General features: G+C 52.0%; 1 protein-coding gene across 19 annotated transcripts in view; it reads left to right on the top strand.

Annotated features, from left to right (window-relative positions):
• Nucleotides 1-283: 283 nt before the first annotated feature.
• PTPRF (protein tyrosine phosphatase receptor type F) overlaps nt 284-26,986 on the top strand; it is a 92,644-nt gene continuing 65,941 nt past the window's right edge. For 18 of the 19 annotated variants that reach the window (XM_053575893.1, XM_053575898.1, XM_053575907.1 and 15 more), the window contains exons 1-5: nt 284-341; nt 7,654-7,733; nt 15,847-15,982; nt 25,649-25,794; nt 25,976-26,117. In XM_053575893.1, coding sequence (XP_053431868.1) covers nt 15,892-15,982; nt 25,649-25,794; nt 25,976-26,117 — 379 coding nt within the window. In that variant the 5' untranslated portion in view covers nt 284-341; nt 7,654-7,733; nt 15,847-15,891. Of the gene's footprint in view, nt 342-7,653; nt 7,734-15,846; nt 15,983-25,648; nt 25,795-25,975; nt 26,118-26,986 lie in introns of those variants that run through there. The other variant, XM_053575913.1, reaches the window with a different exon arrangement.

The following is a 26,986-nucleotide window of genomic DNA, read 5'->3' on the forward strand; positions in this document are numbered from 1 at the left end:
TCCAATCAGTTTAGGCTTGGGCTTGTGTAGTGCTTTCCCCCCGGCCTCCGCGGGCTCCGCGGCTCTACGAGTGGGAGCGCACGAGGGGAGGGGCGGCGCCGGGAGCGCGCACGGCAGGGGCGCGGGCGCGAGCACGAGCGGGGGCGCGCGGCTGGAGCTGGCGCGGGAGCGGCGGCGGTGGCGGCGGAGGCAGAGGCGGCGGCTCCGGCTCCGGCTCCAGCTTGGGCGGCGGTGGCGGGAACGGGATCAGGTAGCCGCGGCGGCGGCGGCAAAAGAGGAGCGGGAGCAGCGGCCCCAACGGCTTGGGGGGGACATGCGGACCGACGGCCCCTGGATAGGCGGTGAGTGGCTTCCCCAAAGCCCCCCCTCCAGCTCCGTCGGCGCCCGTTCCTTCTCGTTTCTCCCCGCCCTCCCCCGCGTCCACCAGGGAAGCTGGGGACGGTCCCGGGGGGCGGGGGGCTGAGGGCGCCGCTTAGGCCCGGCCGCGCCCCCACCTGCCGCGCCCGCAGCCTCGACGAAGCCCCCCCCACCCACGCCCTGACTGGCGGCTCCTCCCCTGGTTTACCCCGGGGCAGAAGGTCTCCCACCGCTGCCAGCTAGCTGGCTCCCCACCGCCCCTCTCCGCCCTCCCCCTCCCTCTCCGCCGCACCTGAGCCGCAGCCCGCCCCCCCAGTGCAAAGTTTCCCGTTTGCGTTTTTGCTCCCCCTCCTCTGTCCCGCCTCACCGGTCGCCTCCGGCGCGGACGCGCTCCGGGGGCGGCCCGCGGCCTCCCACCACCCCCCGGTTCCGGGCGGGTCCAGGCCGCGCCCCCGCCGCACAGGCGCCCCCTCCTAGCCGGCGGGAGAGCCGCAGCGGACGCGCCCGGGTCTCGCTCGCGGCCCGACGCACGTGCGGTCCCGGGATATGCCGGGCGTGTGTTTGGAGCCCGCAGCCCGCCTCAGTCGCGAGCGCGGGCTAGGGAGGGGCCGGCGGGCCGTACCAACCCCCACCCGGGTGCAACGCCCACAAAGCCGTAGAACGACCTGTCCCATGAGGACGTGTCCACTCGAGCCCGCTCCAAAAGTTCACTCAGTTGCCGCCCCACGTATCGTCCCCTCCCGTCCCGTCCGCCCGGTCCCCACTGCTGTGACCACGTCTCAGTCTGGGCTTCGTTCTCTCTTTGCGTCGGTGTCTCTGTCTCCCAGTTTCATACCCCTGCAATCCCTGGTTCTCTCTGGCTGTCTCCGTTCTGTCTGCCTAGATCTCCCTGTTCTGTCTTTCTCGGTCATCTTGTTCTCCCTTCCGAGGTCTCCCCGTTCTCTCTCACCATCTCTTGAAGTCTCTGCACCTCTTCGGCTCGGCCCCCTCCCCCATTTCTCTGGAATGCTGCCCCTCTGGTTCTTCCACCCCTAGAAGGGGAGGAGCTAGCCTTTCTCCCCTTTCACCCCCAACTCCCGCCCCAGTGCTGGGGCCCTGGGTTGCAGCCCGTGGGGGTGGGGAGCACTACCTGCTTGAGCTGTGGAGTGAGAGGGAGGCTGCCCTGGAACGGAGTCTCTGAATTCCCTTGGGGGTCAGCAGGGCAGGGGCTGCGAGGCTGAATTGCAGAATGTTGATGGCTAAGGGTCCACTTTGGCTTCTGAAGGGAGGAAGGCCGAGATTCATTGTGACCCAGTGCCAGATCTGGCCTGGGAATACAGGGAAGTGCATTAGGGGACGGCTGGAAAAGAATGTGGATGGTGGTTCGGGGGAATCTTAAAGAAGGGAAAGTATCATCTAGTCAAGGATCCCTTGGGAGGCATCAGGGATCTGATGAGATCCAGAAGATAGTGCTGACAGGAAATCTAAGGAAATTCTATGCTTAGCTCCTTATTAACTCTTGCTTCAGGGAGCATGAAAATCCCTGCTTTTTCTTGATTATATGAATAAACCTAGGACTTCAAGAAAGAGCAGGTGTATAACTCCCAGGGTACAGCCTCTGCACTCCCAGCCCTTGGCTGAGGCCACATACTCTACCAGGGGTCCTCAAACCATGGCCCGCAGGCCACATGAGGCGGTGTGATTGTATTTGTTCTCCTTTTGTTTTTTTACTTCAAAATAAGGTATGTGCAGTGTGCATAGGAATTTGTTCGTCACTATAGTCCGGCCCTCCAACAGTCTGAGGGACAGTAAACTGGCCCCCTGTTTAAAAAGTTTGAGGACCTGGGCGGCGCCTGTGGCTCAACGGGTAGGGCGCCGGTCCCATATGCTGGAGGTGGCGGGTTCAAGCCCAGCCCCGGCCAAAAAGAAAAAAAATAAAAAAAAATAAAAAAAATAAAAAAAAAAAAAAGTTTGAGGACCACACTTGTACCCTCCCACCTTTATTCCCACCCTCATTCACACAGCCTTGCCTTTGTACCCTTACACCTGCACACTTGGGCCTGCCTTCCAGCCAGTGCTCAGAACTCTGCCGTGCTTGCACTCTCTCGGCATACCTGTGCATATGTACACCCAGGCTTGAGCATTCTTATACATGTACTTTCTTACACATTTTTACTTGAAATGTTTTTATAGTTTTGTTTTGTTTTCCTATTGCACTTCCTTCTCCCTCTTTTATCAAGAAAATTTTTTTAATATAATTCCTTCCTTCCTCCCATTCTTCTTTCCTCTTGCAGCTACTGACCTTCACTCTCTCCAGTCTTTTTAATTATTTATTTATTTTGAGACAGAGCCTCAAGCTATTGCCCTGAATAGAGTGCTGTAGCATCACAGCTCACAGCAACCTCCAACTCCTGGGCTTAAGTGATTCTCTTGCCTCAGCCTCCCAAGTAGCTGGGACTATAGGTGCCCACCACAACGCCTGGCCATTTTTTTGGTTGTAGTTGTCATTATTTGGCAGGCCCAGGCTGGATTCAAACCCACCAGCTCTGGTTTGGGTTTGAGCTATAGGCGCCATCGCACTCTCTGCAGTCTTACCTGTCCTGTGAGGGTTGGCTTTGTGTACAGGGGTTCTGAAAGAAGAGAGTAGATTTGGGTGCTGATGAAGCAATTTTGTAGGGGAGGGTAGACTACAGCAAAGGTAAACTGGCTAAAAATCTTTTCTTTAGAATTACATTGATATTCAACAAAATACTAGTCCCTCTGTTCTTTTCCCCCATCAGTATTGAGGGTCCTTAGTAAGGGGGAACTGGGATTCGGTCCTCCTCCACTAGAGATTGTGATACACACTACGACTCCTCCCCTTTTGGCTTGAGACCTTCAGGAGGTCCCTTTCTCCCTGAGTCTGTTTTACTCCCTATAAAATGTGTTAGCTAATCCAAGCCATACTAGGGCTCAGGGCTGTATTGAGAATCCAAAGGAACTGTTTGGCAGCAGACTGTAAGCAGTGACTGTCACTTGCCATGTGAATGACACTGCTGTATACTTGGCCCCATGCTAGCAGCCAGGGCCCTACCCTCAAAAAGCTCATGGTCCCTAGAGGAGCACGTTGCATCATGAGAATGCAGAAGCAATTCAGTAACATTATTGATTGCTGACTGTGTGCCAGACACCAGGCTAGGCACTTTCAGCCAGAATGTCTTGCCTCCTTTGGAACTAACAGCTACATAGAAGAGGCAGCCCACCCCTTAGGAGCTGCTATGGTTGAGGCATCAGCTCACCTTAAAGTAGCTGGAATTCTGAGCTGAGGTAAGAAGGTTGGGGGAGTTTAACATGAGATGGGAGAGTTCAGAGGTCAGGGTGAGATGAGTTCCAGAAGAGAACAAGAAGGGACTATCCAGGCTGGGTTTGTAAGGATGAATAGGAGTTTGCCAGTTGAAGAAGGCAGAAAAGACTTGAGGTAGGAAAAAACAGTGTGAATAAACCCTTGGAGGTATTGTTTGTGGGGTATTCTTCAGAGCTGTAGTAGATCACAGGGGGCTTTAAAAGCCCTGTTAAGTACCTCTGGTTTTACTCAAGAACACAGAAGAAAAACACCAAAGATTTAAAGCTTGGGTAGGGAGTGTGGAGTAGTGTGCTTTGGTCAGGTTTGTTTCCAGAAGATGATTTTGTGGCTATGGGAAATGGATAGGGACAGGGATAGCCAGTGAGGAGGAAGTTGCAGGTAAATAGGTGAGAGAAGATGATAGCTTTGATGGGGAGCAGCATGGAGGCATCTAGAAGGCATATTTGCCAGAACAGGATGATTTTGGTTGTAGGGGTGAGGGAGAGAGAGAGAAGGAGTCAGAGTCCAGGTTCCTGGGAGTGGCTGGATGGGGCCTTCACTGAAGGCCCTAGAGTTTCTGGAGCTTCAGTGAGCGAAGGACTTGGGGAGGAGAGGCAGATTTGAGGGACACATAATGTACTCACTTAATGCCTTTGAGGTACTTGAGGCATTTGAGATGGGGTGGCAGGGGATAAAGAAGGTATGGAATTTGGGAGCGAAATCTGGGCCAGAGAAAGAGAAGCAAGAGTTATAAGACAGCACAGACCCGGGCAGCACCTGTGGCTCAAGGAGTAGGGTGCCGGTCCCATATGCCGGAGGTGGCAGGTTCAAACCTACCCGGGCCAAAAACCAAAAAAAAAAAAAAAAAAGACAGCACAGATTTGTGCTCATCAAGAGATGATACCTCCAAAAAGTGGTTAAGAGCCCACTCTGATTTTAAACTGCTGGAATTTAACTCTACTTAATAGCAATATGAACTTGAGCAAGTAGCTTAACATCTCTGAATCAATTTCCTCATTTATCAAATGGGTAAAATAAAATTCCATACTTTATAGGGTTGTTATGAGGATTAAAAGGGCCTGGCATCTATGGAGTGATGTTATCTGAGTGGTAGCAAGTTGCTATTGTAATAATCATTAGCCATCTGATTGGTGTCACCCACTGTCTCATCAGAATCACCTAGGGTTGCCTTTAAAGAAAAGATAGTATGCTAGTAGGTACCTGCCTCCCCCCAAAGTGAGTACAATTCTGAGCTGAGATCAGCAAGTCGAGGAGCTCAACAGATGGGGTGCCCAACCCCCAGCCCTCATTGTCATCAGTGGGATTGTATGTTGCTCAGGTGTACGTGACCTTCAGGTGGGTGGGTGTGAGAAGACTAGAGGCAAAGCTGTCTGAAGAGCCCCCGTGTTGGGGTGGGTGGAAGGGAAGCCTTGGGTGTTGAGTTCTCTATTTCTTCCCAGTTGGCCTGGGCCCTGGGCATCTGCTGAGGTTCTTTCTTCCCCACATCTGCCTCTGAGGTTCAGATGTCTGTTTCCATGACCTCTGGGTCTGAGAACTCTGGTTTGAACTGGATGGCAGTGTTTTAGCTGCTGCTTCTGGGGACTGTTCTGGTGGGGCCTCAGGGGCTACCTGGGGCTGCTCCAGAGGGCAACTGTGTCTGTGCTTCTCTAGATTTTGCCTTTGTTTCCTTGTCCCATCACTGGGCTTGGTTTCAACCTGGCAGATTACAGTGAGCCCTATTGGGGGCCAGCCCTGGGTTGGTGCCAAAGGCCTTATTACCTGCTCTTGAGCATAATTATGGATTTTTACCCCTTCTGGGGCGTTTCTGAGTGCCAAGCAGAGTGATTCCTAACTTAGGTCCTGTACCAGTCAGGCCCTTTCTGAGTAGATTTCTAGCCATTCTTCCAGGTGTCAGTGCCAGCACCGTTCTGGTGTCTTGATTGTTCTGGGCTCTGTCCCATGTTGAGTCTAGAGTGGTTCTGGGAGCTGCTATCTGTGAATCTGAGTCTTGATCAGATTGCCTGTCTGGGTTATTTTGGGGCCAGATTGATCCCAGACTGTTGTGGTTCAAAGTTCTTTCTGTTTTGGCTCTTCTAGATTCTTGCCCTCCTGCTGTTCTGTGTGCCTCAGGGTCTTTGCAAGTGTTTAGTCTGTTCTCAGACCCACCCCTGGCTATTTTGGGTGAACACCTCTTTCCAGGTGTGGCTTCTGCTCAAGGTAGGGCCTGTCTGGGTCTCCAAGCCAGAGGCCTTGAACTCCTGGTGTGGCCTTGGGTGTGGCAGCAGTCCCTGGCTGGGGGGCCTTCCCTGTTCTCTGCCTCTGACTGTGCCTGGGGTCTCTGAGCAGTGGTAGAGCCAACAACCTTACTTTGAGCACTGTAAGGCCCTGCAGGCATTTCTAGACAAACAGGCCTTTGAGTTTGGGGCCAGAAGCTGGTTCGTCTGGTTAGACCTGCTTGACAGCCTGTGTGCTGCTCAGTAGGCTGGACGAGGGAAGTGTGCAGACATCTTGAGGCCCAGGGCCATTGGTTCAAGTGGAGGCAGGTGGGGCAATGGAGTCAGGGTCAATGAGGGTGATACTGAGGCCCATCTTAGGTCAGTTAGGTTGGCCCTTGGTTGGTGAGGACTCCCCTATGTTGGCAGACACAGTCAGTCTCAAGTGAGCACAATTCCCAGGTGGAGGCTGGTCCTCAGTTTGGTGATGAGGGTTATACTTGGGTGGGTGAGTAGGCTCTCTGTCCCTCTGGTGCCAGCTGTGTTTTCCTGTGTATCCATTTTCAGAAGAGCCAGGGTGGCAGAGCAGTGTTGGGTAGGGATCCCTGTGTGTGTGGAGGCATGAGGCTGAGGAGAAGCCACTGTTGAGGTACAGCCTGTATTGAGTGGGCACCAGCGGAGCACAGGAGCTAAGCCGTGGTGAGGTGGTGATGAAATGGTGTGGGCCTGTCTGGCCCCTACCCCCACCCAGGGCGGTGCCGTCACTGGTAGGGGTTCAATAATAAGTCTAGAAGGAAGGGGCTGCATGTGTGCTGGCAGAGGAGGCATCCAGGGGCACACCTTTATTTAAAAAATTATAGAGAAATAGAAAGTAAAAAATAAATATTGCTCCTGAAGCTTCTGTGAAGACCGGCACATATGCTGTTCTCCTAGAGCAGCGGTTTCAACCTGTGGATCTCAACCCCTTTGGACTGTATTAAAGGTTTGCGGCATTAGGAAGGTTGAGAACCACTGTCCTAGGGTGTGCTGTTTCTTTGAACTCATTCATGCATTCATCTACTCATTCAGCATATGTTGACTGATCACCTACTATGTGCCAGGCTCTGTGCTGGGCATATGGGATGGGGAAATGAGCCAGCAGACACAGTAGTAACTTAGTAATTGTATAAATACATAAATATACATGTTTGTGGTCACTGCTCCAAAGCAAGGTCCAGGTGTGTAGTCTGGGACATCATGGAAGGCTTCTCTGAGAAAGTGCCATGGGATCTGAGCTCCAAAGGGTAACTGGCCATAAGAACATAGATAGCCTGTTGCTATCTATGGTGTACAAAGCATGGGCAGAGCTAGAGACAGGAAAAAACCTGGCACATTTCAGGACCAGAAGAGTAAGTACTTGTGGCTGGCAGGCAGGGGGAGAGGGCAGGTATGGGCTGCATAGGTGGGAGGGGCTGGCTTTGCTTAGCTGTGAGATCATGTGAGAAGCTTGGACATAGTTTACGCTGCTGAGGTCAGGGATTTGGTCCTTTTTGCTCACATCCATGTGCCTGGTAGAATGCCTGGCACATAGTAGGTGCTCAGGGACTATCACAAATGAATGAACACAGGAGTGAAGTGAAAAGATGGGCACTTTTACTAAGTGAGGATCATCCTGTACGAACAGTTCTGTTACCTGCTTTTTTTCCTGCATAAACAGCAAATTTTAAATGTCTTTTTGTGTCAACACATAATTCTGCTGTGATGAAATTCTTGATATTTCCTCGTATTTTTCTTTCTGTCTAGGAAGGAGCGGAGGCTCCAGTGCCGTGCCTTTGGTACTGATCGTCCAGCAAGAGTGACTACTGTGAGGAAGCAGAGACCTGGTGAGTGTGTCTCAAGGTTGTGGCCAGGAGAGGGCAGTGGGTGCAGAGAGGGACCCTGAGAGCCAGGCTGAGCAGCTTAGATTTTGAAGCAGGGCCAGTGAGGAGCCCCGGAAGAGTTGTCTGCAGGGGTGTGACATGATCCAGTGTGTGTGTGTGGTAGGAAGGCTGTGATGGGAATGCCAAGTAGGGGTCTGAGTACATATAGGGAGGCAGAGGGGACAGGACATGATGAGGAATTGAATGTCGGGCATGAGGGAGGGGAGATATCAAGGATGGTGCCTGGGCTCTGGCTGGACTGGATGGTGGAGGTGAATAGGGAATGATACACAGCTTGTCAGCAGCTGTAGGTGAAAGAGGCTTGCAGGTGACACCCTGGGTTTTACACCAGGATCTGTTGCCTCTCCATTCACCACCTTGCTGTAGAAAAGACTTCGCGTCAACTGTAGATTGTGTTAGGAAGAATAGGGTACCTGCAGGGTCTGGGCACATCCCTCCTTGTCTCCCTGAGATCCACTTCTTTCCATTTATTTATTTATTTATTTTTGGGATAGAGCCTCAAGCTGTCTCCCTGGGTAGAGTGCTGTGGCATCACAGCTCACAGCAACCTCCAGCTCCTGGGCTCAAGCAATTCTTCTGTCTCCGCCTCCCAAGTAGCTGGGACTACAGGTGCCCGCCACAACGCCTGGCTATTTTTTTGTTTGTTTGTTTGTTTTGTTTTTTGTTTTAGCCGTCATTGTTGTTTGGCAGACCCGGACTGGATTCGAACCTACCCGCTCAGTGTATGTGGCTGATGCCTTAGCTGCTAGAGCCACAGGCGCTGAGCCTATTTATTTATTTTTTTGAGACATAGTCTCACTCTGTCACCGTGGGTAGAGTGCCATGGCTTCATAGCTCACAGCAACCTCAAACTCTCTTGGTCTTGAGCAATCCTCTTGCCTCAGCCTCCCAAGTTAACTGGGACTACATGTGTGTACCACTATGCCCAGCTAGTTGTTTTATTTTTGGTAAAGATGGAATCTCACTCTTTCTCAGGCTGGTCTTGAACTCCTAAGCTACAGCCATACACCCCCCCTTGGCTCCCAGAGTGCTAGGATTATAGGTGTGAACCACTGTGCCTGGCCTCCACTTCTTTTTTTCTCTTAGAGGCACAGAATAGGGAAGAGGTTGGAGAGTCAGTTTAGAGTCAGCATGATGGGCTTTGGATGACTAAAGACACTAAATCTTTCGTGAGAGTGATACATTGGCATTGAAGGTTTTTAAGCAGCGAAGCAGTATCCTGTGTTCATCTCTATTGCCTGTCCATTCACTCATTCTTGTAATCCCGTCTTTTGCCTGCTGTGGGATAATACAAATGCAGGTTTGTATTTTTGTGTGAGGATGAGCTGGGAGTGACTGGATGGTGGCAGGAAGCCCTTAACAAGGCAGGAGGTGATGAGGTCTTACCACTATGGTGGTGGTTGTGGTGGAAGCAGGGCACATTCAAACTTAGGAATGGGTTGGATGAGGAGGGTTTGCTGGCTTGGGTGACAGGGTGTATTGGTGGTGGTGTCCCTGGGTGGTGGTGTCCCTGGGTCTGGAGACCCTGGAGGAGGAGCGTGATTGGGGTGGATGAGTCCTGGCTGGGCCATCCTGAGCTGGAAGCTTGGTAGACCTGTTCACCCTCTGTGAGCTTATTCATCAGTCTGTCCACTGAACGCTTCTGGACAGATGGCTGAATGAAAAAAGCTGTGGAGGGCGGCGCCTGTGGCTCAGTCGGTGAGGTGCCGGCCCCATATACCGAGGGTGGCGGGTTCAAACCCATCCCCCGCTGAACTGCAACCAAAAAAATAGCTGGGTGTTGTGGCGGGCGCCTGTAGTCCCAGCTACTCGGGAGGCTAAGGCAAGAGAATCGCTTAAGCCCAGGAGTTGGAGGTTGCTGTGAGCTGTGTGATGCCACGGCACTCTACCGAGGGCCATAAGATGAAACTCTGTCTCCACAAAAAAAAAAAAAAAAAGAAGAAAAAAGCTGTGGAAGAGATAGGTCTGGCCTAGGCAGGGGAAGGAAATGTGTATATCTTGGGTATCTCCTGGGGGCCAGGCCCTGCACTTGGTGAGATGGGTGTTGAGGTTATGTAGAGGGTGCAACAGGAAGGGCTGTGTCACAGGTTGGAAAGGTCAGATAGGGAAAGTGGGTGTAGGGATACTGTGTGTCTCTCTGTCCATCTTCAGATGATACCCTGTTTCCCCGAAAATAAGACAGTGTCTTATTTTAAGGTGTGCTCCCAAAGATGCGCTAGGTTTTGTTTTCAGGGACTGTCTTATCTTTCCTGTAAGTAGATCTTATTTTCAGAGGATGTCTTATTTTTGGGGAAACAGGGTAGGTCTGACCTACTTGAGAGCCCAGTCTCACCAAAAGAGGTAGCTAAAAATGAAGCCCTCTACCCATCTGCTGATGGCAAGTCTGGTGGGGTGTGCTGTGGGTCCTGACCTCTGGAAGCCGGTGGGGCAGATGTGGTAGGAGGGGAAGATGCTCCCAGATCCTGAGCCCCAGAAACTAGCTGGTACAGGAGTTAAGCCACCTCCCTGGATGGGTGTAAGGCCCAGGGTGTCCATAGGGGATTGGTTCTGGGGCAGGAGCCAGGTCAGGCCCTACACTAAATTGGCAAAGTATCTTGTCTACATTGGAGTTTCCCCACCTCAGCACTATTGACATTTTGGACCAGATAATGCTTTGCTGCAGGGGCCTATTATGTAGCATGTCTAGCAGCAGCCTGGTTTTTCTCACTAGATGCCAGTAGCATCTAGTGCTTCCCCAGTCTTGACAATCAGAAATGTCTCCAGTCATCCCATGGGGGGCAAAATCACCCTGAATTGATAACCATTGGTCTGCATTGCCTCTTTTTTTTTTTTTTTTTTTTTTTGTAGAGACAGAGTTTCACTTTATTGCCCTCAGTAGAGTACCGTGGCGTCACACAGCTCACAGCAACCTCCAACTCCTGGGCTTAGGCGATTCTCCTGCCTCAGCCTCCCGAGTAGCTGGGACTACAGGCACCCGCCACAATGCCCGGCTATTTTTTTGTTGCAGTTTGGCCGGGGCGGGGTTTGAACCCACCACCCATATGGGGCCGGCGCCCTGCTCACTGAGCCACAGGTGCCGCCCCTCTTTTTTTTTTTTAGACAGAGTCGCAAGCTGTCGCCCTAGGTAGTGTGCCATGGCGTCATAGCTCACAGTAACCTCCAACTCTTGGGATCAACTGATCCTCTTGCCTCAGTGTTTTGTTTTTATTTTCCTATTTTTAGTAGAGACGGGGGTCTCACCCTTGCTTAGGTTGGTCTCAAATTTGTGAGCTCAAGCAATCCACCCGCCTTGGCCTCCCAGAGTGCTAGGATTACAAACGTGAGCCACTGTGCCCAGCCTGCGTCACTTCTTGCTGTTTTCACTATATTATATAAACCTGGAAAACTGGGGAGGGTCAGCTGGGGAAGATTTACAGTGATGGGCCACTTGAGCTGAGTTCTGAAGGGCGAGTGAGTCAGCTGGCAACAGGAGCAGGGCATTTTTTTCCAATAGAGAAAATAGCAAGCACAAGAGGCCTGGAGGCAATAATGTTGGTGAGCATCAGTCCAAGGGACTCTACTCACACCGAGGAAGAGGCCTGGAAGCTTAGGGGTTACAGCTGCAGGAAGGTGCCTCTGCTAGTCCTCTTTGATCATCTGCCCCCAGAGTCAGGCCTTTGCTGACCCTTTGCCACCACCAGAGTCTCTGGGATCCTTCTCCTAATCTCCTGCTCCACTCCCCAGGGAGATGGAGAAGCTGAGGACATCCGGAAGGTTGGGGGTTCTATCCAACTGGTGGGAGTCCTGAAACCAGCTGTGGGAGCTAGGGCTATTCCTGGCTGTGCTCACAGACGCCACCTAACTGCTAGAGGAGAAGACAGTCCTCCCCAACAACCCCAGCCCCTCCTTCCTTGGGGCAGGGGTCATGGATGAGACTGTTGATTTATTCCTATTCATAATCCAGTGGTTGGTTTGGTGAGAGTTGGAAACATGTTGGTTTTCACTTCCCTAGTGTAACAAGGCCTGTTTCCGCCTCCGTGGCTGCTGCTGCAGTGCCACATGGTGAACTGTCCAGGACATGACAAAAGGGCTCGGTTAGCTGCCCGCTGGTTAGAAGATGAACAGCTCCCCAATCTCCCTGCCTGGCAGGCACTCCCTGCTGCCTCTTCTCTTGGCTATCTGCTTTGTCCATTTCTGGACCCAGTGTCCTGGCCTGGGAAGCAGGGGGTAGGAGAGGCTATAGGAACAGGTGGCATTTGGAGACTAATTAATATTTGTGACCAAGGGAAACAAACCAATCTGTGTTTGCATATTCATGATAAGGATCAGGAATGATCCCAGCTGTTCTCCAGCCAGGAACTACCCCATTCAGTCTTTCTGGCATCACGGGATCCCTTGGGCCCCCACAGAGGCTGATGGGAGTGGTTAGGGTGGGCTGCATGGAGGTAACACAGCCTCTGTCACATGCATTTTCTGTGATGTTTGTATGTGAATTCTGTGGCTTGGTCTAGTGCCTGCTTTTCCCTCAGAGCAGTGATTTCCAGGCCCTTTGGTTTCACAAACCAGTACAATTTCCAAAAGTACTTGGGGGTCAGACATGGGGTTGACAATTTTTTATTTTGCCAAGTAAGGACATAATTAAAAAAAAAAAACAACTACTATCTGCTATTCCCATCATTTCATACAAGAAAGGACATTTTAACACTAAGGACAAAATCTGAGAATAAAGGACAGTTCTTCCCAAGAAAGGGCAGTTGGCAGCTTCACACTGATGTGGCAGAGAAAAAGGATGTATTAAAACCATTCTGAATGTGGAAAAATTGCATCCAATTATATTCTGTAATATCATATGGTATGTAGTTGTGTTCCTGCCCATGTGTCAGCTTGGCAGGACTGATGGTCCACAGTGCAATTCAGAGGCAAGCTTGAGTGCCCCAGTGCTCCGGCCTTGTTTTTATCACAGGCGTTGAAAGCCCAGGCTCGCCTAGCGGAGCTGGAAGGGTGGGTTCTCTGCTCTCCACACTGTTGCATTGGAGTCTCAAGGCTCTTGACCTTGCAACCCTAACAAGGCTAGCAGCCATCCTGCCTCCTGTTCCTCTCCCACCTTCTCTCTACAGGTGACCCTAAGACTCTGGGGTGGGTGCAGGGCCAGGGTCTAGACCGGAGGCCAGACCTGGGGACCCAGGGCAACTCTGCTCTGAGGAGGGAAGCCCCAAAGCTGGGAGTGGCCTCAACCTTCTGACACCAGGGGCACGCTCTGTTCCCAGAGTGGGAGACAGCTTGCTCATGCCAGTAGCTGGTGAGGGAGAGGCCCTGGCCCTGACTCGGGTGGCTCCGTGGTCACTTGAATGGATCCCTGAGAATACATCATGTTCGTGTGTATCCCTCATGTTTCCTCATCTCTCCTACTATCTGTGTCCATAAACCATTGGGAGAAACTCTCTAGGGAAGGAATGTCTTTGTTTTCAACTTCTGCTTTTGTCTGTCCTACTTTATAGATCTGAACAAAGTGTCCTGAGCACCCCAACCCAGATACATAGGGGTCCTTGGAGTCCCCAGGTTAGGGGTAGGGTTACTAGAGGCCTAGGTTCTCCAACACCCCTGGCCAGAATCTCATCCAAGATTGTACCATAATGGGTGTCTGCTTTGGGAGTTACACTCCCATTATGGCTGGGGACCCACATCACTTTAATGTCAGTACCAGGGACTAATACCCCCACACACAAAGTTTCTAATGGAGATACATCCCTGTAAGGTTGTTTTCAGGCAACTACACCCTTATGGTGTCTACACCCTGAGTCCTACGTGATGTCTGGACCAGTCTGCAACTGGGAGTTACACTACTGTGATTATTGTACCAAGGCAGCTACAGGGGATTAAGCCTCTGTGATAATTGTATTGGGGAGTTATAGCCCATGATGACCGCAGTGTGCGTTTGTGCTTCCATAATGTCTGTTCTTTTTAACTTCATCTCTTTGTTTTCACAGCAGGGGGTTATTCCCCCTGTGATGTCTGCACTGGGGGGTTACCTGCCTGGGAGTTAACCTCTGTGACTATTGTATTATTACACTCCATGGTGCCTATACTAGGTCATTCTACCCCTGCCCTTTGGTGTAAAACACCACTGAGTTATAAGCCCATGACATTCTACCAGGAACTACAGGATGCTTGTATCAGGGGACCATACCCCCATGATAACCTGGCTGAGCAGTTCACCACCTGATGTCTGCTGGCAAGCTGAATGCTATTGTTGGGTGCACTGCAACATCCTAGTGCCATGATCAACAAGCCCTGACAAGTCCTTAGTGATATGCAACCTTTATCCCACCATAGCCATGCAGGATGTCATTGTGGTCTCAGCCACTTGAGTCTGTGCTCACCAAGCTGCCCCCAGGCAGCTGGACAGGGCTGGACACCCACCCTGCTCAGCTCCTGTTTCAGATTTTTCACGTGGTCCTAGGACAAGGGACATCTCCCATCCCTTTCCCTTTGTGTTCAGCCCCTGCCCCACTTCACAGTCTCACCTGCTCTAACACATTTGCTCACTTACTGCTCTCTGCCCTGAAGACCTTGTCCCAGTTGAGACAAGGATTCAAATTTCGGGAAGGACCAGAGCTGCCTTTGAGCCCTGCCCCTTCCTGTTCACCTGCCCTGTCACCATACAAATTCTGTTACCTTTGTGGGTCAGCAGAGATCTGCATATTCATGATGAGGACCACGAAATGATCCCAGCTGTTCTCCAGCCAGGAATTCCCCCCCCCTCAAAAAAACAATCCCTCTGGCGTCACAGAATCCCTTGGGGCCCCACAGACACTGGCAGTTAGGGTGGGCTGCATGGAGGTAACAGCCACCGTAGCACGCATTTTCCATGACATTTGTATGGGACTCCTGTGGCTTGGTCTAATGCCTACTACTTTTCCCTCAAAGCAGTGATGCCCAGTCTGATCTCACTTGCCTACCATAGTGCCACTGTGGGGCCCCAGGTCATGTTCACTGTCCTGCAGTACCCCACTGTGCTTTATAGTATTTTCTCTGCCCTGAGTGATGTGTGGCAGTGCTGCACATCCTCTGGACCCCCAGGTAACGGTATGGGAGAGGGACCCTCGGGAGCTCACTGCTAGGTCTGGAGAGTGATAGTTGCATGTATTGGGTGGCCACTCTAGAGGCTTCACTGAGTGCAACACAATGGACTGGGCACTCGAGGCCAGGAGTCTTCCCTGTACTCAACTTCCTGTCTCACACTCCACCCTCCCTACCCCTGATTTGCTCTGGGCTTCTGAAGCCAAGGCAAAGGAAGTGTGGTGATTAAATCTTAGGGACCAGCACCCCAATTCCTGGCCATTAAGCCCTCCTTTTGGTTTCTCTTTGGAGTGGGAAGGTGCCATGGGAATTGGGTAGGATGAGGGTGGCCAGGCGGGGCAACTGCAGCTTGTCAAGAGCATGCATGTCCTGGCGAGCCCCAACAGGCTGTGGCCTCTGATACCTGGAACCTGTCTTGCTGTTAGCAAGTCTGTTCTGGGGCCTATGCTCAGCCAGCCTACCGAGTCTGTCCTCCTCCCTCCTGCCTACCTGCTGGGGAGAGGAGGGGCAACAGACTGCCCCGGGGACTCTGGAGTCCATAATCTGTGTTCTACACTGCTCCTTGTCTCTCTCTTGTCTCTGTTCAATCTCTGTCCCTCCCTGAGAGCCTCTCTGACCTTGTCTCCCTATCCCCTTACAGGGATGAGTTGGCAGCTCAGGGTTTGGGATGGAAGGCCTCTGTGCATCTGTGGTCTCAGCAGCCCCTTATTCCCCCTTCTCAGGTTTAGAGAATGGCCTAAAGGCCTTCTCTGTACTCCTTTACCCTCCGACATGACTGTTGGGTTATCCTTGTGGGCACTGGGGAATCAGTGAAGAGTCAGGGTGGTCACAGGGGTCAGAACGTCTGAGTGGTCACTGCACAGTCCAAGGGGTGGGTCTGTTAAATAAGGTTCTGGGTGGTCAGTGAGTATGAGTGGGGGCCTGGAGGCAGCATAGCTGGATAATAGGGACACTCGTGGAGACCAGCTAACTAACTCTGCCCTTCTCTCCATTATAGGTTGATTGTCCTAGGCTGAGGCTGGTTGTGGAGCTAGAGCCCTGGATGGCCCCTGAGCCAGCCCCAGGGAGGACGATGGTGCCCCTTGTGCCTGTGCTCATGGTGCTTGGTTTGGTGGCAAGCACCCATGGTGACAGTAAGTCTGACCTTTAAGGTGTAGGTCTCCCAGGTGGAGAGGTGGCATTTTTCCCAGCAGGACTTTAGGATGGGGACAGATCAGCTACAGAGACAAGATGTCCAGAAATCCCTCAACTTTCTCTGTCCTAGAGAGACCCTCTCCCTTCTTTGAAGAGCCAGCTTCTAAGGTATACCTGGTCTCACTGCTTCTCACTGGGCACCACAGGGTGTGGTGTGTCTAAGTGTGACCCTGTTTCATGGGGCTGGGATGAGGTATGTGCTGGGTTTGTGCAGTCACTATGTTGTGCCCGGGTGTATGCTATGTCCACTGTTGCAAGTCTGTGCCCAAGGCAAAGTGTGAGCCATGGAGGGGGTCAGGGTGGGAATAGAAAATGTGTATGGATGTGAGTGGAATGCCAGTTGTGTCTACAGGGCCAAAGAGGCTCAGAAGCAAGAGCCATTCATAGTGCTCCCCCTGGGGATGCTAGCTCCCTTTCCCTCTCACCAGGGACCTTCTAGGCAAAGGAGCATCCTCTCCTCCCTGCTCCTCAGCCCTGGAAACTAGGGAAAGATGCTTGGCCAGCAGGAAGGGGGGTATTGTCTCTTACCCAGATCCAACTCTGAACTTTGGTCCCTTTCCTGCTGCCCTTCCCCCTGCCTGGCATAACAAGACTGGCCACAGGCCGCCCTGTCACCATGGTTACTACTGCTTGGTTACTGGTGGGAGGCGGGGCACAGGGCATATTTAGCCAATCTCTAGGCTGAGGGGGAGGGGCAAGGTCAGAGCCAAGGTCCTTAGAGGAAGGGGCCATTCTCAGCCTATCTGGAGCCCAGGGGTGGTCCAGGGCCAACCATGGGTCAGCTTAGGGCTGAATAGGCCATAGCATCTCCCCCCTGAGTGTTTGGGCCCAGATCTTCCCTTTGCCCCACCAAAGCTCTTTCTCCTAATGGCTCATTAATCATTCAGGAACCAATCCTGGAGCAGGGTTGGACTGGAGTGGCCCGCCCTTTGTCCTTGGAGGCTGGGGCCCTGGGTGGAGCTAGCAGAGAAAGCTGAAAGAGCAGGCATTCCTAAGGGGTGGAGCTGAAGGCGAATGGGAGCTTGAGGTGCCCAGGAAGGGGATGGGCAAGCATGGGGCAGGGCAGGTGGTCCTGATAGGAAGTCAGATGGGAAGTTGCGGGAGTGAGGAGTAGATCTCCCAAGACTATCTGGGGCTTTCGGGGGAGAACCTGAGCCAGCAGGGCAGGTGATTAGAGTAGAGGGCCTCCTCAGGTGTGACTGTGTAGGAGGGAAGGTGAAGTCTTATCCAGGTGTGAGCAGTAGCTCTTGGACATGGAAGCATTATCCTTGCTCCCCCATCCCACCCGAGATATCTTGTAGAGCAGGGGAAGGGTGGCCTAGCTGGGCTTGAGAGGCAACACATCCTGGGAGAAAAGCTGCCTTCTCCGCCTGCCTTAGCCCCAACGTGCCCAAGCCTATACCCCTCGCTCCCATCCCCCCAACCTGCTGTCTTTAGTGTACTCTCCCCAGTGAAAGGCATTACCACCCCCCTAGTCACCCAAATCAGAAACCTGGGCCTCCTCCCTCTTTCATATCCCACATCTAATCCATCACCAGGTTCTGTTGTTTCTACCTTCCGAATATCTTTGGAATGCATCCGCTTCTCTGTGCCGCACTCATCCACTCCACCCTCAGCTCTTGTTTTGGTTGGGCTTTTGCATGCAGCAGCCTCCTTATGGTTTCCCTGCCTCCAGTCTTCCCTCCTCATCCATTCTTCCTAACCCATTCTCCATTCCAAAGTAAGAGTCATGTTGCAAAACAAAAACATCATGTTACTCCTCAGTTTAAAATCTCATTCCTCTCCCCTGCTGTCTTCAAGGTCAAGTCTAGAAGCCTTACCCCTTTCCCAGGCCCTGGATTATCAAGCTTCTGATGACCTCTTCCCTCACCACACCCCCAACCCTCCTTGATGACTTCTCTCAGTTGCTTACATCTCTGCGTCCAGGCTGCTGTTCTTTCTATTTCCTCTGCTTGGAACACTCTTCCTCATGCTGCTCACCTGACCAGCCTCTCTCTGCTCACCTGAAGCCATCACTTCCTCCAGGAGCCTAGGTCCCAAGGTTATGCTAACCTCATAGTGCACGGTGGTGGCTGTTTCAGATCTGTCTGCCCCCATTAGACTGTGATTCTCAGGGGTTCAGGTTGGCGTCCAGCACGGGCCCTGGCTGAGTGAGTGAGTGAGCCAGCCTGGACCCCTGAGTGGGAATTGACAGGGGCAAGGTGGGGCATGCTTGTTCCTTGGGGACTAAAGTCCAAAGACCAGGGTGTAGAAGGTAGGAACCAGCTGAAGAAGCTAAAATCCTGCCATAGCCAAATAGTGGTTCAGGTGGCTTGGATAGGAGACTTGAGCTGGGGATCATGGCCACCCATGTAGTCACTTTTTTTTTTTTTTGAGACAGAGTCTCAGTATGTCGCCCTTGATAGAGTGCTATGGCGTCACTGCTCACAGCAACCTCAAACTCGTGGGCTTAAGCGATTCTCTTGCCTCAGCCTCCTAAGTAGGGACTACAGGCACCTGCCACAATGCCTGGCTATTTTTTTGTTGCAGTTGTCACTGTCGTTTGGCTGGCCCGGGCCAGGCTCGAACCCACCAGCCGTGCGTAACCACTGTGCTGTGGGTGCCAAATCTCACTTTTGGATCTGTACCCCCACCATGGCCAGGCTTGGGCTGAGCTGGGAGACATGTAGCCCCGGGCAAGTGGCCATACATGGACAGGGCTGCTTCAGAAGGTAGGGCAAGTGCCCCAGAGATTGAAGACCAGGGCAGCGAAGGGCAGAGCAGACAAATGTGTTTCTATAGGCCTCTTAATGAGACAAATGAATGGGGGCCTTGGCTCCTGAAGGGAAAGGAGGGAAGAGGGGGTGAAGAAGCAGCTGCCAGGAGTTAACCCAGAGGTCCCAGTGTCAGTGCTAAGTCAGCTCTTGAGGAGACCTGGACACGCTCGTGGGCAGTATCCCTTGGACTAGCTCCCCCAGGCAAGGGCTTTGTGGCTTCTCAGGAGGGGAGGCTGTGGGGCCAGAGGTATCCATAGCTGGAGCAGAGGTTTTTGCTGATCTCGTGTGTGTCGTTGCTAGGAGGGGAAGCATACATACAAGGCTACTTTTGGACAAAACTGCAGTGTGGGGGCACACACAATCTTGTGAGCAGACAGTTAAAAGAGGTGCTGGTTTAGTGGTGGTGTTGACACAGAGGCAGTGACTGAAGCATCTTGGGAACAGAGTTGGGAGGCTTCCTGGAAGAGGGGAACCCTGAAGAGTGAGTGGGCATTTGCCTAATGAGGGGAGGTTGGGGAGGAGAAGCAGGAATATGCCGTGGGAGTTCGTGGGAGAGAGAATGAGACCCCCTAGGCAGCATTAGACAGAACCAGGGCCCCAGAAGCAGGTGGGAGTGGGGCTCTGGTATGGCCCAGTTACCTGGAATCTAGGAGCCCCAGAGCAGGATGACTGATGACTTGAGGGATGAGTAGTGGATGGGAGCTGTAGATAGAGGGGCCTGGGAGCTGAGGGGGTGTCTCTGTGCCATTTCTCCTCCCCACAGAGCCTGTGGTGCTGGACTATGGCAGGGTGCTTTACACAGGTTCTGCGTGCCCTCCCTCTTATTCCTATGGGTGGCCCTTCTAGACTCTGGTCCCTGTGGGACTTCTGGCAGGCTCAGGCTGCTTTCTCTCTAGGGCTGTTTCCCTATTGCACAATAGGAGTAATCACTCCTACTTGGAAAGGTTAACTGAGGTCACATGGACAGGCACCTGAAACCTAATGTGTCTCTCCCATCTGAGGCCATGAACTGGGGCTCTCAGTGTGTCCCTGGGAACCGGGGTTGTCTCTGAGCAGGCTCCCCTCCAGGAGGGCACCAGGAGCAGTCATAGGAGTTCATTAATGATTCCCAGCTCATTAGGCTGTCCAGGGCCTGGGAAATCTCTTGAGGAGCTCCTTCTGCAGCCCTTGCTGCTGTGTCTGCTCTCTGCTTCCGTGTTTTCTTTGTGTACATGTGTTCGTGCGCTCCACAGGGAAGGCACAAAATGGCAGCCAGTCTCCCTGTGGAGGAGCCTTGGAGGTGGCCCAGTTTGACTGTCCCTGGGGCTCGACCAGGCAACCTCCCTGAGAGGTGTGTATTCCCCTCCCCCACCCAGTTTCACTTACTTCCTTTCTTAGGCCACTTCTCACCTTGTTTGGGCTCAGCATCCTGAGACTCCCAGGGCATACCATTGGGAGCTATATAGCCATGATCACTGTGTGGTTGGGAGGGGTGTGATGTCAGGCTGGGCAGCAGTAGGTAACTGACAGAAAGCTTCTCGTAGCACCCTGTTGATCCAGTCTCAGAAATTCTTTTCAGACCTTCACTGAACACCAGCTGGGGTCCAGCAATGGGTAGAGAAGTCAAGGTAACCTGGTTTTGCCCACCTGCCTGGGGACCAGTCACTGTGGGATGTGATCAGTGCTGGGATGGGAAGCCCAGAGTCTGTAGGATTACACAGCAGGGACACATGAGGGGCAGGGCACGCCCAAAGGCAAGGAGGTACCCATGGTTCTGGCCTGTCAGGGTAGGCCCAGGTGGTGGTGTTAAGTCCATGAGGATCCCTGCTGTGTCCTCAGCATAGTACTGGGCCTATAGATGGTGCTCAAAAAAGTATTTGGTGAAAGAATGAAGAAAGGAGAGGTTAGCAGGAACACATTTAGGAAGGGGAGTATGGGAGATACATCAGGACAATTTGGGTTCCCCAAAGATTGGTGCTGTGTATCATGGGGTGTGGTTGGGGTAGATTCGGGGAAACAAAGATGAGGCCTGTTTGAGTGGAGGGGCCCTGGACTGCACTGGGCCAGCCCCACTGAGTTGGGTGGGTGGGTGAGCCAGGCAGGGTGCTTGTTTCTCTCCAGCCTCGAAGGGAGGGGAGCAGTTCTGCCTCAGGCCTTGGGCACAGTCCAACCTCCACCAGCCATCCTGTGCTTCTCCTGGCTTCTTTGTTTGATGCTAAGACCCCGCCCCCAGGTACACTTACAGCCATTCCAGTCCAGCAGGTTCCAGCCTCTGGTTCTGCTGCAGACACGTTGTGGCAGGAGCTAGAGCTGGATGGGGACTTTGTATCCAAGGTTTCTCCCTTGGTGTATAGGGTCTCAGTCTCCTCCTCCTCAGGTGTTCCTTCCTCAGTTCAGGCCTTTCAACTTCAGACCCGTGTGTGCCAGGAACTGGGTCAGACACTGGGACAGGGCAGGAACAAGAAGACCTGGCATGGCTTCTGCACTGCCAGGGTTATGTGGTAGGCAGGGAAGTGGCTATTAATCAAAGATTCACCAAAAATGTACCTCACATGTGTACATAATAAACCACGAGCAAAGATTACAACCTTACACTCTTACCTAACACTGTGAACAGTGCTCTGTCTGGGAGGTGGGGGGAATTACCAGGGAGTGGAAAACCAGGAGCTGAGCTAATGGAGAGTGATGTGCAGGGGGATTAGGGAAGGCTTTCTGAGGAGGTTGTGTTTATTTTTTTTTTTTATTTTTTTTTTTTTTGTAGAGACAGAGTCTCACTTTATGGCCCTTGGTAGAGTGCCGTGGCATCACACAGCTCACAGCAACCTCCAGCTCCTGGGCTTAAGTGATTCTCTTGCCTCAGCCTCCCGAGTAGCTGGGACTACAGGCGCCCGCCACAACGCCCAGCTATTTTTTTGTTGCAGTTTGGCCGGGGCTGGGTTTGAACCTGCCACCCTCGGCATATGGGGCCGGCGCCTACTCACTGAGCCACAGGCGCCGCCCGGTTGTGTTTATTTTTTTATTTTTATTTTTATTTTTTTAGAGACAGAGTCTCACTTTATCACCCTCAGTAGAGTGCCATGACGTCATGGGACTCACAGCAACCTCCAGCTCTTGGGCTTAGGCAATTCTCTTGCCTCAGTCTCTCGAGTAGCTGAGACTACAGGCATGCGCCACAACACCCGGCTATTTTATTTATTTATTTATTTTTAAGTTTTTGACCTTTATTTCTGATCTGTCTTATTTTTGTTGTTGTTGTTGCAGTTTGGCTGGGGCTGGGTTTGAACCCGCCACCCTTGGTATATGGGGATGGTGCCCTACTCATTGAGCCACAGGCGCCGCCCTGGGGAGGTTACGTTTAAATTGAGGTCAGAGGCTTGGCACTTGTAGTTCAGTTGTTAGGGCGCCAGCCACATACGCCGAGACAGGCGGGTTTGAACCTGGCCAGGGCCTGCTAAACAACGACAACTGCAACAAAAAAATAGCTGGGCATTGTGGCAGGCGCCTGTAGTCCCAGCTGAGGCAAGAGAATCACTTAAGCCCGAGTTTGAGGTTACTGCGAGCTGTGACGTCACAGCACTCTACTGAGGGTGACATAGTGAGACTGTCTCAAAAAAAATAAAAATAATTGCAGTCAGAAAGGTGGGAGTTAGTGGGTAAAGTGGTAATGGTGGAGGTTCTAGACAAAAGAATCAGCTTGTGCAAAGGCCCTGAGGCTGTAGGAAACATTGTTCTTCAGGGGATCTAAAGCCAGGACTCTGGAAGCAGGGCTGGGTCAGACCTGGCAGGGTTTTGCAGCTACGATAGGAGTTCGCATATTGTTTTGAGAATAATAAGTGACCTTTGTTCAGGAAGAGGTGGTCACTTTGCTTTGGGTGCTGAAAAGAGAATTGACCAGAGGCAAGGACCCTGGCTTGTTAGGCCAGTGGGTGTGTCATGGGAAGATGGTATCTGGACCAGGGTGTGGCAGTACAAAACAGTGTGCTGGGAGCCGCTGTCTAGAAGGCCTTGGGTGTGGGGAAGGGTGCACAGTGTGGGAGGGTGGGAGCAGGAGACGGCTATAGAGGAACCTGTTGGGAGAGTTCCATCTCAGAGGGCCTGAAAGGAGCAGCAGATAAAGGCTGTAGACGGTGCAAACTGAAAGATGCCACACTTCAGAGGGCAGTCAAGGGAAGGGCAAGGTAAACTGGAGGGTTCCAGAACCTTTGTGTTGTCCTCATGTCATTCTACCCCCCACCCCCGCTTGTGTGTGTTTGCCTCTCTGCCCACTCTACCTAAGCTTCCCCAAGCCTGCTGCCCATGCCTGCTGTAGGCAATCTTAGAGCACAGTTGTGGGTCCCAAGTACCCCTCTAGGGAGGCTGTAGGCACCCCCTGGTGAGCTTTGGATTTAGGAGGCTTGGTCAAGGCCCAGGGAGGTGGCTCATGCCTGTAATCTTAGCACTCTGGGAAGCTAAAGCAGGTGGATTGCTTGAGCTCAGGAGTTCCAGACCAGCCTGAGCAAGAGTGAGACCCCATGGCTCCTAAAAATAGAAAGAAAAAAAAAAATTAGCCAAGCATAGTGGCAGGTGCCAGTAGTCCCAGCTACTCAGGAGGCTAAGGCGGGAGAATCACTGAGCCCAAGAGTTATGGTTGCTATGAGTTATGATGATGTCATGGCACTCTATCCAGGGCAACAGAGTGAATCTCTGTCTCCAAAAAAAGAGAAGGCTTGGTCAAACACTAGCTCCAGCCTATGTCACTCTGACTTGTCAGTTATCCCACTCTCTGAGCCTCCATTTCCCCATCTCTGAAATGGGGATGATAATACTGTACCTTGTAGGATTGTTTTGAGACTGATAAGGTTAATGAGCAGGATGGCTGCCCTCACAGAAAGCCCACTACCCTGTGTGGAGCAGTTTATGAACATCATCACATTCTTTCTGTACAGGCCCCTATATCACTAGCATTATTTTACAGGTGATTATTATCAAATGGAGGCTTAAAGATTATGATCAATTTGCTTAATAATTACACAAAATCTCTGGAGCCCACTGGGCCCTGGGCTGCTTTGTACATTCCCTCCCTGCTTTCAGTACCTGCAGCTGCCATTCACCAGCCTGGTCTTCTGGACTCTCTCCTCCTCAGGGTCTTTGCCCCGTCTGCTGTCCCTTCTCTCTCCACTGGATCAGCACCCTCTTCCTCTTGGCTGGCTCTTTCCTATCAGTAAATCAGATAAATCTTTTATATTTATCTTTAAGAAAGAAAGAAAAATTCACAAACCATCACACCCTCCAGCTGCCATCTCTGTTTCCCAGACACAGCCAGTCTTCCTTATGTGGTCACCTCTACTCTCATCTCTACCCCCTCTTTGGTCTGCCTTTTCCCCATACCACTCCACTGACCCTACTCTTAACAGTGCCTCTGACAATCCTGTGAGAACTGTTTTACCAGATGTTTTGGAGTCAAACAGGCCTGAATTAAGTCCTAAGTATACCACTTGCTGCCTGTGTGACCCTGGGCAATTGACTTGACCTCTCTGAGCCTTTAAACTGGGGATAATAACTATGAAGAACTAAATGAGATAAAGTACCTGGTGCAGAGTGGGTGCTTAGGAAAGGACTTACCACTATACACACATTTCTGTGCCAGGGACCAGGCAAGGGCTTGGGCTCATGGGTACCTAGCAGGTGGTCTGAAAGGTCATTTCTCACAGTATCATCCCTTCCTGGAGCTGTTCATTGACTTGAGTAATAGGAAATGGATCTCCTGTCAGGATTAACAGTGTGTTGCTACGTCTTAATAAGGTGGATTTCTCTGGTCTTGTGACCCTAGTTGGTGGGATTCATAGTGATAGGTGCTGTGGGTTGGGCCTGGCGTGTGACCAAGGTGACATGGCTGTGGCAGTACAGTTGTCTAAGTGCTTTCCTTCCCCTTGATTCCCTGTGGACACTTGGGGAGACTGTCAGAGGCAATAACCAAGTCAGTGGGGGAAGGGGTAGGGAGGGCAGATTTATAGGAATGCATTCACCTGGGAAGACATCCAGAGATACTTAGGAGCTGGAATGTCTAGGCCCTTGGGATTACTGGTATGTGGGGGTGGGAAAAAGCAGGAGTCACGGTTCCTGGCTGGAGCCTTGGGGTAGGTAGAGTTGCCATCACTGGGGTGGAGAGCGGTGGGGGAGCACGAGTCTTGGGGAGATGCTGGGGCTCTTCCTGGCAGTTCCCCAGCATGCTTTCATCTCAGAGTTTGGAATTGATTAGGGGTGAGAGATAAAAGTGTAGCAGTTAAAGTCTGAACCACAGACTCAGAATACCTGGGCCTAATCTCAGCTCTGCCACTTAACAGTTGTGACATGTTGGACAAACCCCTTAACCTCTCTGTGCTTTACAAAAAGGTCGTTATAGCACCCTCTTCTTATGTTAAAAGAGTTAACAAATGTTAAGTTTTTGTTGTCATTTTTTTTAAGACAGAGTCTGACTCTCTTGCCCTTGGTTGAGTGCTATGGTGTCATAGCTCACAGTAACCTCAAACTCCTGGGCTCAAATGATCTTGTCTCAGCCTTCCAAGTAGCTGGGACTACAGGTACCCGCCACAATGTCCAGCTAGATTTTTAGAGACAAGGTCTCACTCTAGCTCAAACTAGTCTCAAACTCCTGAGCTCAGACTAGCCACCTACCTTGGCCTCTCAGAGTGCTAGAGTTGCAGGTGTGAACATGTTAAGCTTTTTGAATAGTGCCTGGCACATACTAAGCACTATATAAAGGTTAGATGTCATGTCATTATTTTCTCTGTAGGTCTTTCTCCCCTACATCCCTCCATGACTGCCACCTGTACTATTAGCAGTGCCTGTAGTGACTGTGCCATGATGACTTGGTATCTCCTTCTCTTCCAGGCAAACCTGTCTTTATTAAGATCCCTGAGGACCAGACTGGGTTGTCGGGAGGGGTAGCCTCCTTCGTGTGCCAAGCCACGGGGGAACCTAAGCCTCGCATCACATGGATGAAGAAGGGGAAGAAAGTCAGCTCCCAGCGCTTTGAGGTATGTCCTTGGGCGAGCAGGGGTAGGCAGGGCTCAGGGTCTGCTTACTCTGGGGACTGGTCCTCCAGCTTCTCCTCCTAGTCTCCCTTCCTATGGGCCTTTTGGATGTAGGAGGATAACTCACCCTGAGCAGGACCCCATGTTCTGAGCAGGCTGTGACCACATGTCTGTTCTCTGACAGGTAATTGAGTTTGATGACGGGGCAGGCTCAGTGCTTCGGATTCAGCCATTGCGGGTGCAGCGAGATGAAGCCATCTATGAGTGTACGGCCACCAACAGTCTGGGGGAGATCAACACTAGTGCCAAGCTCTCAGTGCTTGAAGGTAAGTGCCAGGGAGACCTGTGACACCATGGGGTAGTAAAATGAGGTGTGGAGAGAGCCAGCCAGCCCAGCCTTGCCTTGGGCCTGCGTGCATTTAGTAGAAAGGAGGGCTGGCTGTCTTGGGTTCAGTGAAAGCCCATAGTGGACAGACGTGACCTTGGATTTGGCCTGGGTTGTTTGGCTTAGGCTGAGGCCAGCTGTGTGTGCATGGAACCTTTGTATTCTCCTGCTGAGCAGTGTCATTTCTCAGGTGAGATCTGGGGTCTGACTTGAGGTGAGGAGCTATAGTGTATCCCATGGGTTACATGGCTGTGGTAATGGATCTGATTTTCATGTGGCTATAGGCATCAGGTATACTGCTTGTTGCCTTATGAGCAAGGGCCCTAGGCTGAGGGCTGGGGTTCTATGTGTGTATTTTAGTCTCTTCTATCACTTAGTGGCATCTCTGATCATTCGCAAACACTCCCTGGACTGCCTTGAAGTCCAGAAGATCATTTGACACTGGACACTGACCTCAAGATGCTCATCTCCAAAAGCTTCTGTAGGAGCATCCCAGAGCACTGGGGAGCATCAAGGAGGGAAGGCCTTGAGGACAAGTGGGAGTCGCTGGGGGGGAGGGGTGGGTAGCAGTTGGCAGGTAGGCATATGCCCAGGCCCAAAGGCAAGAGAAAATGGAGCTTTCAGGGAAGTCTGAGTAGTTTCGTTTGTATTTTTGGTGGAGCAGGAGCTGGAGGGCAGAGGAAGAGGCAAGATGAGCCGTTAATTCAGCATGAATTTGGAGAGGTTGGAGGGCAGATCATATGAATTCAGGCTGAGAGATGAGCATTTTCCTGGGGGCATAGGAAGCCACAAACAGAGTTGGGAGTGACG

The sequence above is a fragment of the Nycticebus coucang genome, chromosome 22, assembly GCF_027406575.1.
Source record: "Nycticebus coucang isolate mNycCou1 chromosome 22, mNycCou1.pri, whole genome shotgun sequence".
Taxonomy (NCBI): domain Eukaryota; kingdom Metazoa; phylum Chordata; class Mammalia; order Primates; family Lorisidae; genus Nycticebus; species Nycticebus coucang.